The sequence below is a fragment of the Pithys albifrons genome, chromosome 22, assembly GCF_047495875.1.
Source record: "Pithys albifrons albifrons isolate INPA30051 chromosome 22, PitAlb_v1, whole genome shotgun sequence".
NCBI lineage: Eukaryota > Metazoa > Chordata > Aves > Passeriformes > Thamnophilidae > Pithys > Pithys albifrons.
Window position 1 is genome coordinate 3,511,696 of NC_092479.1, and position 17,972 is coordinate 3,529,667.

At 57.6% G+C, this 17,972-nt stretch overlaps 1 protein-coding gene across 2 annotated transcripts; it reads right to left on the reverse strand.

Annotated features, from left to right (window-relative positions):
* Positions 1–3,054: 3,054 nt before the first annotated feature.
* On the reverse strand, positions 3,055–17,292 carry NBL1 (NBL1, DAN family BMP antagonist). 2 transcript variants are annotated; one of them, XM_071575799.1, is made up of 5 exons: positions 17,157–17,292; positions 10,199–10,263; positions 5,952–6,143; positions 5,690–5,801; positions 3,055–4,602 (listed from the first exon to the last, which is right to left on the reverse strand). In XM_071575799.1, exons 1-5 carry the CDS (start codon positions 17,220–17,222, stop codon positions 4,348–4,350), a joined length of 690 nt encoding a protein of 229 aa, XP_071431900.1. In that variant the 5' UTR covers positions 17,223–17,292; the 3' UTR covers positions 3,055–4,347. The 2 variants fall into 2 exon arrangements, with proteins under 2 accessions (XP_071431900.1, XP_071431899.1); XM_071575798.1 differs by lacking the exon at positions 10,199–10,263 and having other exon boundaries at positions 17,157–17,282.
* Positions 17,293–17,972: the final 680 nt, after the last annotated feature.

Below are 17,972 nucleotides of genomic sequence, written 5' to 3' on the forward strand. Positions count from 1 at the left end.
TGTGCATCTCACCCCCCTCCCACTGCACCCCCAGCACTGTCTGTGCTGCCCAGTCGCCCACCCCGCTCTCTTTTCCAAATCCTGCTTTTCTAATCGGCTTTCCAACAACTTTGCCATGCTTTTCCCAGTGGCTGAATGAGTATTCCAGGCCTGGAAACCATCTCTGAGCAAGGGGAGGATGCAATGCAGGGACACACCCCACTGTTCCCTGTGCCAGCTGCTCACTGGGAAGCAGCTGCTGCCACTTGTACCAGGACAGGCTCTGCCCTCCCTGTGCTGCCCCAGGCTCCCCTCCTTGGCTCTCCCTGCCCACCTCTGTGTCCTGGCAGGGGTCCCAGGGCACAGCAGCACACCCAACGCTCTGATCTCAGCGGGAGGTTCCTTTGGAGGAGTGTTTGCTCCAGAAAAACGCCCCTGCCTGGGTCCAGCTGTGCTGGGAGGAGAGAGAACCCCCACCCCGAGCCCCCCCTGCAGCAGCACCCCCAGGCAGGACGTGCTGGCAGCAGGGCAGGTTTATCCCAGCTGGAACTGTGCTGGTGCTCAGGGAGGAAGGGATGCCAGAGGGCAAAGCCCTCCTCAGCCCTGCACCCCAGTTCAGGAGTATCCCAGTTTGCCTCCAAGGCTTTTACGTCTGAGGAGGGGATTGGATCAGTCATGGAATCACAGAATGGTTTGGGTTGGAAAGGACCTTAAAGCCCACCCAGTTCCACCCCTGCCATGGGCAGGGTCACCTTCCACTAGCCCAGGCTGCTCCAAGCACTGTCCAGCCTGGCCTTGGACACTCCCAGGGATGGGGCAGATTTTTTTGGCTGCTTTTCTGGCAATTTTTCTGCCCAACCTGTGCCCAACCTCTCATCAGTGTGTCCTCCTCAAGTGGGAGGTTTTTCTATGCCTGGTTTGGATGTGTTTGCTGGGGAGGTGACTCTGAACTGATTGAAGCAAAATGTTTCTAGAAAAACCTGCCTTGAAATGAGGTCCAGATCCCACCATCGTCCCTGCAAAAGCTCCTCCGTGCCAGCAGCTCCCTCAGCCTGTCTGTGCTGTCTCCCTGGGCTGCACTTCTGGGCACATCCACAGGGATTGTGGCTTCCACCAGCTCTGCTCTCCAGCACCACTGGCAGGGAAAGCAAACCCACGTTGTCAACAGACCCCCCAGTGCCAACATGGCAAAAAACAACGGGCTGGGGAGGCACAGAATCAAGCTGGGAGGCTGAGAGACCTCGGTTAGCACATCCAGGCAGTGCAGGGGTTAATGCAGCAGCCTCATTCCATCCTTCAACTGGGAGGGCTCTCTGGTTTGGTTTTGGGCAGAGCCTGGTGAGCTACCTTGAAAAGATTTGTGTTCCCATCTGCACAACAGTCCTGCACTGCCTCTGCTGAAGCTCAGGTTGTGTTGAAAGGAGGAGGAGACATCCCACTCCAAACACCTTGGAGTGCAGCTCCCGGAGTTCACAGGAACAGCCCCCTGTTAATGCAGCCTGTTTCCACTGTACACCAGCAAAAGGCCACCTGATGGTGCTCAGGGACCACCGTGGGTTTCTCCACCTCCTCCTGGCCCTCAGGTAACACTCCCTTCCTTGGGAAGACAGCTGGGAAGCCTGAGAACATTGTGTTAACACACAGGAAAGCTCCAGCCCTGCCAGGTCCTTCCTGATCAGCCCATCCCCTTCACTGTGGCAGTTGTTGCCTTAATGCAAACCCTCTTCCACTTCCCAAAGTCTGGAGAGCCGATTTCCAAAGCTGTGCAGAGCCCCCAGAGCCCCAACAAGGGGCAGTAAGAGCTGGACTCAGAGAGAGGGGCAGTGAGAGCTAGGCTTGGAAAGGGGCAATAAGAGCTGGGCTCAGAGAGAGGGGCAATAAGAGCTGGGCTTGGAAAGGGGCAATAAGGGCTGGACTTGGAAAGGGGCAATAAGGGCTGGACTTGGAAAGGGGCAATAAGAGCTGGGCTCGAAGAGAGGGGCAATGAGAGCTGGGCTCAGAGAGAGGGGCAATAAGAGCTGGGCTTGGAAAGGGGCAATAAGGGCTGGACTTGGAAAGGGGCAATAAGAGCTGGGCTCGAAGAGAGGGGCAATGAGGGCTGGGCTCAGAGAGAGGGGCAATAAGAGCTGGGCTTGGAAAGGGGCAATAAGGGCTGGACTTGGAAAGGGGCAATAAGAGCTGGGCTCGAAGAGAGGGGCAATGAGGGCTGGGCTCAAAGAGAGGGGCAATGAGGGCTGGACTCAGAGAGAGGGGCAATGACAGCTGGGCTTGGAAAGGGGCAATAAGGGCTGGGCTCAGAGAGAGGGGCAATGAGAGCTGGACTTGAAAAGGGGCAATAAGAGCTGGGCTTGGAAAGGGGCAATAACGGCTGGGCTCGAAGAGAGGGGCAATAAGAGCTGGGCTCAGAAAGGGGCAATAAGGGCTGGGCTCAAAGAGAGGGGCAATAAGGGGTGGCTGCTGGCACAGCACAGCCTTCAGCCCCTTCAGCACCTGATGGGACCTTCCCCAGAGTCAGGCTCAGACAATGGAGTATCACTGATCGTTTCCACTGATCATTTCCACACTGGCCTGTCATTAGTGGGAACAGGGGGTTGCAAGGGCACTGCCCTGCCCTGGGAATGCTTGATCCAAATCCCCTTGGAAAGAGCCCGCTGGTTTCAGCCAAGGCTCAGCCTCTCCTCACCCACGGGGGGATGTCCAGCCCATGTCCAAGCTCTCCTCCCTTCTCTCCAGAAACTCCCTGAACATCTGGATGAAAGACGCTGGATCAAGACTGTCACCTAGTGGCGACAGAGCGGGTGAAGGTCGCGATGCCACCGATCCCACGCACTTCCCACGGCAGTGGGACCCGACAGCCACAGCCCGTCTGGGCCACAGCTGAGCAGCCCTCGAGCCACGAGCACTGCACATGCCGAGGCTTTGGCGTCGGGTTTCCCTTCAGCGGCTCTCCCTCCTCCTCCTCCCAAATGGAATGCAGCAGAAAGCTGCGGGAGCCACGGCTCTGCCATTCCCCTGCCTGTCCTGGCTGGTGTCCCGGTGCCAGCACTGCCACAAACCAGACAGGCAGCAGAGCACTGAGCAACGGAAGACAGAACTAATTTATTTAAGAAAAAAACAAAACCAAACCAAAAACAAAACCAACAAAACTCATCAAAAAGAGGGGGAGGCATCGATTACAAGCTCTGGAAGCTCTTGTCAGGACAGCGCCAAAGAATCAGCTTATACAACAGAGAGAGAGGGGTGGCAGGAGGGACACAGAGTGAGCCCACCCCGGGCCCCCCAGCCCTGCCCCGGCATTCTCTGGCAGGGACATCCACATCCCGGGAGTGCTCCCTGCTCAGGGGTATCCACATCCCGGGAGTGCTCCCTGACAGGGACATCCATATCCCTCCCTGCTCAGGGACATCCACATCCCTCCCTGACAGGGACATCCACATCCCTCCCTGCTCAGGGACATCCACATCCCTCCCTGCACAGGGACATCCACATCCCTCCCTGCTCAGGGACATCCACATCCCTCCCTGACAGGGACATCCACATCCCTCCCTGCTCAGGGACATCCACATCCCTCCCTGATAGGCACATCCCAGCCCTCAGGCCCCTCCTCCCTCCACCACCACCGAAGTGCCCAGGGAGAGGGGGCTCAGGGCTGGCTCCCACCCAAACTCCCCCTGCAGTCACGGGATGTGAAGCCCCAGCGCCCATGGCATGATCCAGGTCCCTCATCCCCAAGGAGCTACATGGTGGCCCTGGGGACAGCAAGGTGAGGGCTGTCACCACCACAGTTCCCAGTCACCTCCCCCCGAGGCACCTCCTGGGGTCAAACACTCCCCAGGAGCTGCTGACACGAGGGCTTGGGCCACAATCCAGCGAGTGCCAGGAGTGTGTCCATGCTCAGCCCACACACCTCGAGGCAGGGAAGGAGAGAGGGGGAGGAAGGGATGCTGCTGGTCCCACGGCTCCAGGAGAGAAGTGCATCTCCCGTGGGGCTGCGGAGAGGCTGCAGCCCTTCCTCCCCCACCCTGGGCAGGAGCCATTGGAAGAGCAAAGCCCAGAAGGTCTCCAGAGGTTTGGGAGCTCTTGGCCAGCCCTGGGAGCCCCACTCAGCTCCTGCTCTCAGCCAAACCCCCTCGGCCACGTCCCAGCTCCTCTCAATATATTATTACTATGATGTGCAAGTAGTTTTGCATCAGAAAACGCCCTCGTGTCTCCCCCTGCAGCTCCAGCCCTGCCCGTGCCTCAGAACGTCCCTGCAGCGCCGGGTGTGGGGCAGCAAAGCCAGAGGGCAGCGATTCGACAGCAGAGACTCCACCACCCCCCTCCCTCCCCACCCCCCTGCACACACCCCCCTGCCAGGGCAGTCCAGGGTCACTCCTCGCCCTCCTCCTCGTGGTGGTGGTGGCTGGAGGGGGGAGGCTCCTCCACGTCCTGCTGGTGGTGGGTGTAGTGGTGGGGGCCGTGCCCCTCCGCGGGCATGTTCTCCTCGGTGTTCAGGTACACGTTGAACAGGGCGCCCTCGTGGCTCGGCTCCTTCCCACACGCCTGGCAGCTGCAGTGCAGGATCTTCTCCACCAGCTTGTCCACCCTGGGGATGTCCTCGTTGCCTGGACAGTCCAGTGTCACCTGGGCAGAGGGATAAGGACATAGAGAGGGAGTGTGGCAGAGGGTCTGACCTGCCCCGTGCCCCTCCCTGCAGGTCTGGGGTGTTTTCAGCCAGAAGTGAAGGGTTTCTATCCATAGAAACAAAGCTCCAAGCAGTCTGCAAGGTGAGAGTTCTCTGGGAACACCTCCCAAAGTCCAGAGACCCAGGGAAAATCACAGAATCATCAAGGTTAGAAGAGACCTTCAAGACCATTGTTAACACCACCATAATCACCCCTAAACCACAGAATCACCAAATTATTTAGGTTGGAAAAGACCTCCAAGATCACCAAGTCTGACCTTGTCAGGCAGAGCAGAGCACTCAGTGCCACAGCCAGTCATTTCCTGAACACCTCCAGACAATGACTCCCTGACCTCCCTGAGGAGCCAAAGCCTGACCACTCTCTCAGTGCAAATATTTTTCTAGTAACTAAACTGAACCTTTCCTGATGCAACTTAGGGCTGTTCCCTCTCATCCTTTCATTGAGATGTGGCAGAACAGACCAACCCCTCCTCACTCTAAGCTCCTTCCAGCCCCAATTCCAGCTGGGCAACACTGCCAGGCACCCCTGGCACAGGAATATCTGTGTGATGGCAGAGGCCACCCACTGGACATGATGCTGAACAGCTCAGGTAGTTCAGACTGAAACCTCTGATCAAATAAGAGCTGAAAGCAAAGCAGAGAGCTGAGCCCACCTCCCTGGGGCCTGAGCAGGTTTATGGCTCTGCCAGGATCAGTGGTGGCACAACTGGAAGGTCTGAGGGTGACTGGACATCAAACAGGGCAAAAACTCCTGAGTGGGAACAGGCAAAGGGAGCCAGGAATGTGGGATGAGCACAGGGATGGATAATGCAGGGAATGGCAGGAGGTGGCTCTGCAAACAGAGGGATAAATGCAGCACTCAGCACAGCAATCACTTTGCTTCCAGCAGCTCCTTCCACTCAGGCACAGTCACCTGGAGGGAACCCACGAGTGGGACAAGCCCAGGGCAGGAGAACAGAGGCAAAGAGAAGAACAGAACCTGAGGCAAAGCAGAGCTGAGCCCATGGGGCAGGGGTGGATACTCACGATCTCCCACATGGACTGGGCTGGCATGCAGGAGTCACAGTGAACCAGCGACTCTGTGGACTGGGGGAAGGTGTTGGGGACGCTGTAGCTGAAACACTGTCCCAGACAGGCCCTGCAAAGACAACGGGAGGGAGGGGGCTCAGGGGATGTGCCTGCCCTTCCCAGCAGGGGCAGGAGGAGGCAGGAGTGGGCGAGTGACAGTCCCCAGAGCCACCCCAGTGCCATCAGCTGCCTCCAGCCCCGTGCTGAGGTGGGTCTGTACCTGTTCTGGATGGACTTGGACTCGCAGCCACTGTGCCCCACGATCTGGGTGATGTTCTTGGCCTCGCACCAGGCGCTCTTGTCCGGGAACAGGGCGAGCTTGTTGATGGGAGGGGGAGCGGCCAGGAGCGCTGGGAGGAGGGCACCCACCACGAACCATAACATCATGGCCAGCTCTGCCAACATCCTACACCTGCACACACAGAGCAGAGCATCAGTGGGACAGCAAACAGGGACACCAGCCCAGTTTTCCAGCCCCAGGAGGTTCTTGGCTGAGACAAGCACAGGTTCATCCTCCCGCCCTGCTGCCCAAAGCACTGCCTGGGAAGTGGGATGTGCTGCTCTATCTCTTCCTCCTTCTGTGTTACCTCTCCCAGGCTCTGCAACAGCAACTTTTCCTCATTTCCCACCCAGAGTGGGGCTGGGAGAAGTTTGCAAACGAAAACATCAGGCCAAGCCAGGCTGGAGAAGTTCTGGACCACAGAAATGTTATGATGTGAGGAAGGAACAAACTTCCCCTCTTCCTTTCCTCCCACCTTTCCTTTCCACCTCCCGGGGAAAAGGGAAGGAAAATCCTCCCTCCTTCTGGAATTGCGCAGCAGGTGTCGCTGCAAGGCAGCAGCACCCAGGGACACGTGGAAACCTCGGTCCAGGCGCTGGAAATCCGCAGGAAAGACCAACACAACATTTATTTTTATAGAGCCACTCCAATTCTGCAAAGGGTTATTCCCAGGACGGGAATTTGGGCTGCAGACAAGGCAGGGGGGACTCTGAGTAAGAACTAACCTCGCTCACAAAGGTGGTCACTTCCCTCCCGCAGAGAAATCCCACGTGGGGTTTTCCTTGCTCTGCTCTCCAGCCAAGGTGCCTGAATTAACACTCCCAATCACTGGGGAAGGGCAGATGGAAAAGCATCACAGAGAAGCAGGGAAATTTTTTCCTCTGTGGGGTTTGGATGGAGTCATTTATACTTCCTAAAATATTTGTTAGAACCACATTATTTGTTATTTCCTTTTATTTATTTATCCAGACAACGATCCAAAGCCCACACTGGAAAGACTCCTGTTGATTCCCATGGCTCCTGGGCCCAGCCCTGTAATGTTTGCTGGGAAGGGGAGGAAAAATGCCTTGTTCCTCAGGCACCGGTGGCAGAGGCAGCTGGGGACTCCCAGCTGGGCGTTCCCAGGTCACTCCACAGTCTCCACAGTCCTCACCACATTCCTCTGGGCTGGGGGACCACCACAATTATCTACATGACTGAGGCACCTTCCCAGGCACCTCCCACAGCTCCAGCTCAGGGATTTTAAGGTCATTGTGGGGGTTTTGCCCTATTCCCCCTCCACCAAACCCAACCTCTTAGATCTGAATCGAGAGAGAGAGGAAATTCTTCCCTGTCCTACATCCCACACCACCCTGGGGAGAGAATCTTCATTCACAGGATCTCTGGAGGAGTCAGGTTGAGTCTCTGGAGGAGTCAGGTTGGGTCTCTGGAGGAGTCAGGTTGGGTTTCTGCTAAATGTCCTGGTGGTACAAGAACCACAATGGGGTAAATGCAGAAACATCTGTACAGCCCTGGCTTTCTAATCCACCCAGCACTTGTGGGATGGGAATCCCACAGTCCCAGATGGGAATCCCCACACAAAGTGGGGTTGAAGGCGTTGGCTGGAGATAAGCTGAGAGTTTTAACCCCTGAGCTTGCCCTGCTATCAACGAGAGCCACGGGGTTAAATACATTTGTCCAGAAGATGACTCTCTGCTTCCTGCATTTTTTCCACTTCAGTGGGGGAATTCTGTGATTTCCTTAAGAAGAACGAGGCTCAGCTGCACACACACACAAACACACACACACAAACACACACACACACACACAAACACACACACACACACAAACACACACACACACACAAACACACACACACACACACACACAAACACACACACACACACACACACAAACACACACACAAACACACACACACAAACACAAACATTCGGTTTGTTTGGTTGTCCAAAACTGCATCGCTCGTTCCTCAAATGCCTCAAAGCAGCTCTGAGGAATCCCAAAGGCAAGTCCCCGAGATCAGAGCTGGGCTGTGACCCAACCAGCAAACACAACCCCTCGGGGAACAACCGAAATTCCTCTGGAGTCACCGGGCAAGTTCACTTCCACATGCCCCATTAGGGAGCAATTTCCTCAGTTCCAAAGAAAGGTGGTGGTGGTTTTTTTCCAGGTTTCTGTGCATCTTTGCCCAGCTGCAGAGAGACAAACATTCCTGTCTGTGCCGGGTCCTGCCTCCCTGGGAGCTTTGCTCGCCCCTGGAGGGAGGTGTCCAGCAGGGAGGGGTTTCTGCAGAGCTGCTCAGAGGAGGCACGAAGGATCCTCTCGGAGCATCTGTGCTCCTGCGAGGAAGATGAGGGAGCTTGTGCTCTGCTAAAGCACAAGGACCTGGCCTGGATTCAGGAAAGCACTTAAACATATGCCTGAGCCTCTCCCTTGCCCTGGGAGGTGTTTGGAACCAGGCCCCCCAGCAGCACCCCTGGGGCTGAACCTTCCACTGCTGGTTTGCAGGGGGTGGTTGGAGACTGGGGGAACTGGGAACTGCCGGGGCAGAGAACTGGGAACTGCCGGGGCAGGGGAACTGGGAACTGCCAGGGCAGGGAACTGGGAATTGCCAGGGCAGGGGAACTGGGAACTGCCGGGGCAGGGGAACTGGGAACTGCCGGGGCAGGGGGACTGGGAACCCCCAGGGCAGGGGAACTGGGAACTGCCAGGGCAGGGAACTGGGAACTGCCAGGGCAGGGGGACTGGGAGCCCCAGGGCAGGGGGACTAGGAACTGCCAGGGCAGGGGGACTGGGAACCCCTGGGGCAGGGGGACTGGGAACTGCCAGGGCAGGGGGACTGGGAACCCCTGGGGCAGGGGGACTGGGAACTGCCAGGGCAGGGGGACTGGGAACTGCCAGGGCAGGAAACTGGGAATTGCCAGGGCAGGGGGACTGGGAGCCCCCGGGGCAAGGAACTGGGTATCCCCAGGGCAGGGGAACTGGGAACCCCTGGGGCAGGGGGACTGGGAACTGCCAGGGCAGGGGAACTGGGAGCCTCCAGGGCAGGGGAACTGGGTATTCCTACGGAGCTGGAGCACAATCCCCTGTGTGGGCCATTGACTTAAGAGTTGGACTCGATGATCCTTGTGGGTCCCTTCCAACTCAGAATAGTCTGGAATTCTGTGATTCTCTAATTCCAACCCCCCAATCCTCAGGGCACTCTGGTGCCAAGCACTGCCCACCCTCCACTGACCTGAAGCCACATCCACCCCACATCGTGTTCTCCTCCTCCCCAGAACGCCCTGGCACCCGCAGGGCCGCGTTTTCAGTACGAACAAGGTCCGTGGCACTGGCGAGGCAAACATCTGCTGCAGCTGAGCTGGGAGGGAGCCGGGGAACGGCTGGGAGGGAGCTGGAATGGCTCGGAGCAGTCATGCGAACAGCGCGGCCACCAAAACCATTCATCTGACAGCGCAGACAAAAGCTCCGTGTTCCCTCTCCCCACCCCCGGCTGCGAAGGGAAGGGGAAAAGGAGGACGGGGCACCCGAGCAGGTTTGCAAAGGCCCGGTTAAACCGAGGCATTGAGCGCATTCCTCCGTGCCAAGCCGAATTACACGGAGCGGCCCCGAAGGGACGAGCCCCGCGGGAGCGGCCCCGGCCCGCACACAGCGGCTCTTTCTCCTCCCGCACCGGGGCACATTTTTTCCCCTGTTAGTCAAAGCTCTTCAAGCAGAAAGTTCAGCTCAGTTCCGGCAGAGCCAGCGGCCCGTGAGGGTCTCCCCCCTCTCCCTCCGCAGGGAGCTTCCTCCTCCCCATCCCTTCGGCCGCGTTTGGGAAATGAAATGACTCAGCCTGGCACATCCCAGGCTCCAGACAAACAACTTCTCAGCGCAGGCAGCCTTGTGGGGAGCGGCTCCAGAGCCCTTTTCCAGCCTGTCCCCACGTCCAAGGAGCTGAGGGGCAAAGTGCCCACGGCTGGTGGGTCTCAGGGAAGCACCTCAGCACCCCTGCGAGGCTCAGGGGTTGGTTTGGAGACCTGCTGGTACCACCTCAGATGTTTTGTGTCACCGAGCAAAGCTCCTTCCTCCCACCCCAAGAGTCCCGGCGCTCTCAGGAATCCCTCCAGCAGGATAACACCGGCGTCTGGAAGCAGCTGGGAAAATCTACAGCGTCGCACCGGCCGGTGGACAATCCCTGGAATTACCTCCGGGGCCACATTCCCACCATCCAGCCCACAGCTGTTCCCAGCCATTTGGAAACCAAATCCTTCTGGAGGAAAATAAAACAGATCTAATCAGTTTTACCCTCTTTTTCCAGTGGGAAGTTTACACCATAACACAAGGCAAGCTTGCAGGTGGACATGGGGAATGTTTCATGAGTGCTTTAATGTGTTTATAGGTGTTTTTCTTATCCAGGATCTTGCAATTCTGCCAAATCCATAAACCCACAGACACAGGTAGATTGTGCTGACGGCCACACACGCAGCATCTCAGGTTCTGAGAGACAAGAACCCCCCAAGCTTTACAAACATTGCTCAGCCAAGGCTCCCAGGCTGTGGATGCAGCCCAGGAACAGGGGCAGCTCCACACGAGCTCAGGAGAAGGGGACACGAGGCCAGGAAAGGGCCTCACCTCGGGGCTGACTCAGTGATCCAACCTGGTGTGGGACACACCAGAGCTCAGCAGAGATGCACAAGTGAAGGTTTCAGCTCCTGGTCTGGATTAGACCTGAGACCTCCCTGTCCTCTCCTGCCTCCCTGGCCCCACGGCTGCCCTGCCCTGTGGGAGCAGCTTCCCACCCAGCTGGGCTGTCTCCACACCCAGGAATCACAGCAGTCCTGACTCCTGCCTTTGTGCTCAGCTGGATATTTGTGCCGTTTCAAAGCTCCTGCACAGCCTGCTGGGGAAAGAGGAGGCCCCAGGAACACCCTGTGCCTCAGTTTCCCTCCTTGCAAGACCAGAGACATGGGAGCACCGAGTGAGGTGGTGGGTGCAGGGAGGGTGGGAAAGCACAGGAAGGTCTTTGGAGTGCCAGAATTCCTCTGGGGGAAGCAGGAGGGAAGGGCTGGCTGCCAGCAGCCCGTGCCCCACACGATGCCAAGAACATTCCTCGATGGGAAGGTGCCCAGGGAAAGGCTCAGGGCAGGTGGGAATCAGGTTGGAACATCATGGGGGGGAGGCACCCAAGGACAAGGTGCTGCAGGGAAGGGAGGGCACTGCCTGGAGAGGAGGGAGCTCTGCAAGGACCTGGGTGGGATCACTCCTGTGTGTGGAGGCTGCCAGGAGAGAGCTGTGGTGGCCACCAAAACACTAAAAGGTGAGTCATTATTTAGGCACAAGCAAAGCCACAGTATCTGCTTTGGTGGGAACTGGGAAGAAACATCCCAGAAAGATCCAGGGCATGGCTCTCCTCAGACAGGATTAGGTCTGAATACCAGCAGGGATTGCCTCTAAGGAAACTTGACTCAAATAATACTTGCTTACATGGAACAGAAAAATATTATATGCCAGCATTATTAGCAGGAAAAGCTTAAATCTCGACTGCAAAAAATTGAAAAGTGACTGTGTGCTGAAAAAATCTGTCAAAACAACAGATGTTACTCAGGGCTTGTCCTTTTTTAATACTTCCCCCTTCTCTGAAATTTGCATTTCGCTGAAACTTGACATTTTTGGGGACTCTTGTTGTAGTGACTGCAACAGTCCAGTGAATCTGATCTATGTCAGGACAAGGTGGGCAGGGGAGAGGGAAGAGGACTCTGCACTGGGAATGTCTGCAGGGAATTCCTCGGCACAGCAAGACCCAGGAGAGCTCAGCTGGACACAGAAGTCCCTCCTGAGCTCAGAGTTTCAGCCTTGCTTTGCTGAGATGCAAAATCTGGGAAGAAATTACAAAAAATAAACAGAGAACTGGCACAGGAAGACGTTTGATATTTAACAGCCACAAGAATCCATCCCAAGAACTTTTTGATAGTAGAGCAAAAGTTGTGTTGTTTCTCACCGTGGACCTGGCTGGCTGTGAGGGCAGAACTTCCCTTTAATTAACACATTAATTTCCACTCAAACACAGCTGGGCCAGCCACAGAAATAAAGCAGAAATAGAGAAAAGCAGTGCAGCATTTTTAAAGCCCTCTGCCCTCCCGGCTTCAGCCAGAAAGTCAAAAGATTTTGGTACATTGGGAGTTGCAATTTGGCTTCTCAACCACACACTGAGCACTTTGGAAACACATTTTTTTACAGCTGGAAAGAAAAAAATAAATCCAAGTTGCTTTACCTACAGAATTCATTGGAAATCTACCTCTGGACTTAGGCTTAGAAAGGGGTTCTGAAGGAGCTGTGCTGGAAAAGGGACACACTAATGGCCTGTGGAGGAGGCAGGAGTCATGTAAAGAGTTTGTGGCAGTTTATTAGAATTGCTCAATTTCTTCAGCATTAAGAACAACCTCGGCCAGGAAAATGCACCCACCTGAAGCAGAGGACACAGCCTGGCCCCACAGTGCCCTCCAGTCCCTCTGCAGCCCCCGGGACACGGGATGGGAGCAGGATCAGCTGTGCCTGGCACACAGGCCTGGGAGCAGCACAGTTTGGGGAGCAGCAGCTCTGCAGTGCCTGGGCAAGGCAGGAAGGGAGAGAGTCCCTGCCCAGGGGAGCCCAGCCCTGCACAGGCTGTGGCTGGAACGTTCCCAGCGGTGCATCCCAGCAAAGAGGAGACCCAGGCACTTCCCAGCACAGCTGTGAGCGCCTCCAGCCCGAGGCCTCTCGCATGCCCGGACCTGAGCACGGCTCGGCTCCTGCTGCCTTTTCCCTGGAGCTGGTGATTCCCACACAGCCACCCCACGGAGCAGGGAGAGCCGGCCTGGGGCTGCAGCTCTGCAGGGGGACAGCGGCTGTCCCAGCCCCTTGGAAATCCCTTGGATAACAGTGACTGCTGCTCTCTCCAGCGCTGTCCCTGTTTCCTGCGAGCAGCAGCTTCCCCCTCAGCACGGAAAGGGAATATCGTCCCCTCCACTGCCACAGCACCACCACCAGCACCCACTGTCCTCCCCTGGCCACTGTCCCCATCTGGCCACTGTCCCTCCCCTGGCCACTGTCCTTCACCTGGCTGCTGTCCCCATCTGGCCACTGTCCCTCCCCTGGCCACTGTCCTTCACCTGGCTGCTGTCCCCATCTGGCCACTGTCCCTCCCCAGGCCACTGTCCTTCCCCTGGCCACTGTCCTCCCCTGGCCACTGTCCCCATCTGGCCACTGGCCCTCCCCTGGCCACTGTCCCTCCCCTGGCCACTGTCCTTCACCTGGCTGCTGTCCCCATCTGGTCACTGTCCTTCCCCTGGCCACTGTCCCCACCTGGCCACTGTCCTTCCCCTGGCCACTGTCCCTCCCCTGGCCACTGTCCCTCCCTTGGCCACTGTCCTCACCAGGCCATTGTCCCTCCCCTGGCCACTGTCCCCCACCAGGCCATTGTCGTTCCCCTGGCCACTGTCCCTCCCCTGGCCACTGTCCCTCCCTTGGCCACTGTCCCTCCTTTGGCCACTGTCCCTCCCCTGGCCACTGTACCTCCCCTGGCCACTGTCCCCACCTGGTCATGTCCCTCCCCAGGCCACTGTCCCTCCCCTGGCCACTGTCCCTCCTTTGGCCACTGTCCTCACCTGGCCACTGTCCCTCCCCTGGCCACTGTCCCCCACCAGGCCATTGTCGTTCCCCAGGCCACTGTCCCTCCCCTGGCCACTGTCCCTCCTTTGGCCACTGTCCCTCCCCTGGCCACTGTCCCTCACCAGGCCACTGTCCCTCCCCTGGTCAACTGTCCCTTCCCTGGTCACTGTCCCTCCCTTGGTCACTGTCCTCCCCTGGCCACTGTCCTCCCCTGGCTACTGTCCCCACCAGGCCACTGTCCCTCCCCTGGCCACTGTCCCCACCTGGCCACTGTCCCTCCCCTGGCCACTGTCCCTCCCCTGGCTACTGTCCCCACCTGGCCGCTGTCCCTCCCCTGGCCACTGTCCCTCCCCTGGCTACTGTCCCCACCAGGCCACTGTCCCCACCTGGCCACTGTCCCTCCCCTCCCCAGAGCCCCTGGCTCGCTCTGGAGCACCTCGCAGGGTTTCCCAGAGCCTCAGCCTGTGCGCTCCTTGTTTGGACACGGCGCTGGCGGAGCGGGCAGTAAATCCCGCAGGATCCGGGGCTCGCTCCCTTCTCTCCATGTCTGATCCACAGGCACCGGCGCTTTCCCCCGGGAGCGCTCCCAGCAACCCCAGTTCTGCCTCCAGTCAGAGTGAGGTAAACTGGGACCGGCTCCTCCGAATGACTCCAGTGGTGCAAATGAGATCAGAATCTGGCACCGCTCGTCTCCCTCAAAACAAGCCTAACTGGAACCAGATAAAACCAGTTCCAGTGCATAGTGGCCACCGGGATGATGAGTTTTTAATTCCTGCAGGCCGAGGGGAGCTGCCTGGGATGCCAACCACGCCGGCTTTTGCCTGGCTGGGTCATTCATTACCAAACTTACAGAAACCCCAGCGCAGCAGGGCTGCGCCTGCAGGATCAGGTTCCCAGCTGCTGGAGCAAGGCAGGGAAAGGGGCTTGGGGATGGAGCTGTGGATCTTCCAGGATCCTCCCTGCTAATTCCTTCTCCCTTTAACAGCCTTTTAGGCCGTATCTTGGTCACAACAGCAGAAGTCCAGTGACCTGAGGGCTGTTTTGTCCTCTTTAGTCTCTGTGCTGCACCAGCCTCCTCAGTTTCGGTGACACAAACCCAACATCTGTGTTATTTACCCCCAGCACTGACCTAAATATCTCCAACACCAAAGCATAAAAACACATGGAAATGCAGGACCAGAGAGGTTTGGAGGTGACACAGCAGCTCATGGCCCAGGAGGCATTTTCAGTCACTCCCAGGGCTGACCCAACACTTGACATTTAGACAGTTTTTCCTAAAACCACCAGATTGGGACAAGTAACCACAAAGAAATCACACCATGAACCAAACACTGCTCTTTTTCCCTCTCTGGGCAGGTTACCTGAGCGCTGTGTTGGAGAAGAAAGAGGTTTAAACCACATCTGAGAGTCACCCAAGCAAGTGCTCGATCCCAACACCATTTCCAAAGCTGAGCTCCAAAGGACTGTGCTCTTGGCTGGGATGGCCCAGCCCAGCTCCACATGGTGGAAATGGATGCTGGGTTGCTCCACTCCCACCATCAGGGCTAATTTACCCCCAGGAAAGGCCTGGCCCTCGGTGCCCCACGTCCCTCCCTCCCTGCACCAGAAACAAAGGTCTGGGAACAGCAAGCACAGCTCCCTCCAGGGCTGCCAGGACGTGTGGAGGGCAGACCACCCTTCATTCCCACCCTGAACTCCCCCAGAAGGACAATTTTATCAGCTGTCTGAGTTTTTAGGAGTCTGATGTGAGTGGGTGGGAAGTTTCTTTGCCCTCAGCCATGCTGGACCCCCTGGCACTCTGCTCCTTGCTGTGGCAGGGGGGATCTCCATCCTGGGCGACTCCAGGGGAGGGTTGTTTTTTCCAGCAGAACAAAAAGAGCAGGAGCGAGGCCCGAGGACTGAGCAAGCTCTGCCTGCCCCTCAGTCACTGCAGCTGCAGCAGCAGAGCTGGCAGAGGTACTGCCAGTGCTTTGGTGGGAACAGCACGGAGGTTGGGCAGGAATAACTGCCCAGGAGTTCCCTCTGCTCCTCGGGCAGGTTTCCCATGGCCGTACCAGCCCGACCCGCCCTGGGCGATGCCAACACACGCCACGGGCAGAGCTGCTCCACCACGGGCAGCTCTTCAAGGCTGCTTGAAAAGCATTTTGGCTCAGGGCCCGATCCTGCACCTCGGGAGCACCCGAAATTCCCTCCAGCTGGGCTGTTTTCCCTCACTCCGGAAGGACCAGCGGGCGCTCGGGAAGACTTTGCTCGTTTGCCCTTTTTGCGAGACCGCAAACTCCCCGAGCCGGAATCCGGCGCCGAGGGGTCACGCCAAGAGCCAGGATTCTTCCTTCCCAGGGCTGTTTGCAAACACTTGGGATTTTTATACCGAAGGCAAATTCCATTTCCCATCCTGCGGTTTGCAAAGTTGAGGCAAGTTGCCTTTTACGAGATGGGAGAGTTGCCTTCAAACAGGCAAAAGTGCCCCTCGAGCACAGCTGGGGTTTGGCTGGTTGGACATTGCAAAGAGGACATGGAGTTCTTTGGCTAAAAATACAAGGGAAAATCTGGGTCTCTCCGTAGCTTCAGGATCTTTCCCACTTCTTTCATTAGGTAAAAATTTCCCCCCCACAAAAAACTCACATGGCAAAGCTGTGGTGTTCCCAACTCTACATACCCTTCACTGAATTTTGAATTTGATGGGGTTAATTCTACATGTAAAAGTCAGATTGTGGAGCAAGAGCAGAAGTTTCTGGTGCCCTTGTAAGAGCAATGTTAGCAGGGGAAAAGGGATTGTCCAGAGCAACTGTAATGCAGCCTGAGAGCGAGCTAAAGCATGTTCTGTTCCTAAAACATCTCCCAGAAAAAAAAAAAAGAGATCCCCACTGAGCACAAAACACAGATATTATTGTACAGAACAAATAAGAATTGCTGCAAATATTTAGGCAAACTGAAATAGGTTTGGACTCGAGAAACAGGTAAGGATATATTGTATATGCCTTTGTAATATTCCAGTAAATGCCCAAATTATTTGCAGGATACAAGGATGTAAATTCATCCCCAGGATGAACTCCTCAAGGCACGAAAGTTTACTGCCTGGCCGTCGGGAAAAGTTCTTTCCTTTATGAGCGCTGAGCACCCCACGGTGTGGGATAATCGGCCCCGAGCGTTCCTCTTCTTCCCTGTGCACTTTTGTTCCAAACCCGGAGGAGATGGGAAGGAGGGAAGGACTCTGTACCACAGATGTGCGCCCGACCCGGCGCGGCTCCCCAGCCTTTCATTGCAGCGGAGCTAAAGCGGCGGTGCAAACAGTTCAACGCCTGCAGAGCAGATCCCCCCACGGCCACCTCATCTGCAACCCATTTCTGCCCGTGGCAACATCCTCATCCTCCCGGCCATCAATCACCGCGACGGGGCGGTGCGGGGGGAGAAGGGACGCGAGAGGGAAAAAGGAGGAAAATCTGGTGCAGGGTGGGGGGAAAGCAGCAGGTTCGGGGCGGGGGTGGAGGGGACACAAAGCCAAGGGCTACTCACCACCCAGGCGACGGCGGGGACATCCCATGGGGTCCGGGGCCCGGCGGTGCCCGGCGGCTGCCGCATCCCCGGCGCGGCGGGGCGGCCACGGAGGAGGCGCGGGGCGGGCGGCGCTGCCGCCTCCTTCCCTCCCTCCCTTCCCTCTCCCTTCCCTCTCCCTTCCCTCCCTTCCCCCGGTGCCGGGCTCCGGGCGGTGCCGCCGGCCCCGCCGCTCGCGATTGCACAATCGGGGTGGGAAGGGAGAGGAGGGGAAAGAAAGGAGGGACGGCGGGAGGAGGGACGGAAGGAGCGGCGGCCGCCCCGCCGGGGATCCACCGGGAATCCGCCGGGGATCCGTCTGGGATCCGCCGGGAATTCGCCGGGGTCTCGCCGGGAATCCACCGGGAATCCCCCAAGGATCTGCTGGGGATCCAGCGGGGATCTGTCTGGGTCCCGTCGGGGTCCGGGCACGGAGCCCCCCGGGCCGCTCGGCGGAGAGGTGGGAGCCGAGCCCCGGCACGGAGCTCACCCACCGAGCCGGGCTGTGAAACCCCGGCAAGGGCTGAAAACCGACGGGGAGAGCCCGCTGGGCACCCCCGGCCACAGAAACGGGAGGGCTTTGGAGAGCTGCGACCGAAGGGAACGACCCAGCGCCTGCTCCTCCAGTGGCGTGAACAGTCGGGACCGGGCTCAGTGAACGCTACAATTCTTATCTAAACATAATTCTTCATAGAGAGTGCCTGGGGCAGAGTCCTGGCCGCAGGGAAGACTCCGGGAAAGCTCTCCGGCAGCAGATGATGGTTTTCTCTTTTGCTTTTCCTTTCTTTTCCCTTCCTC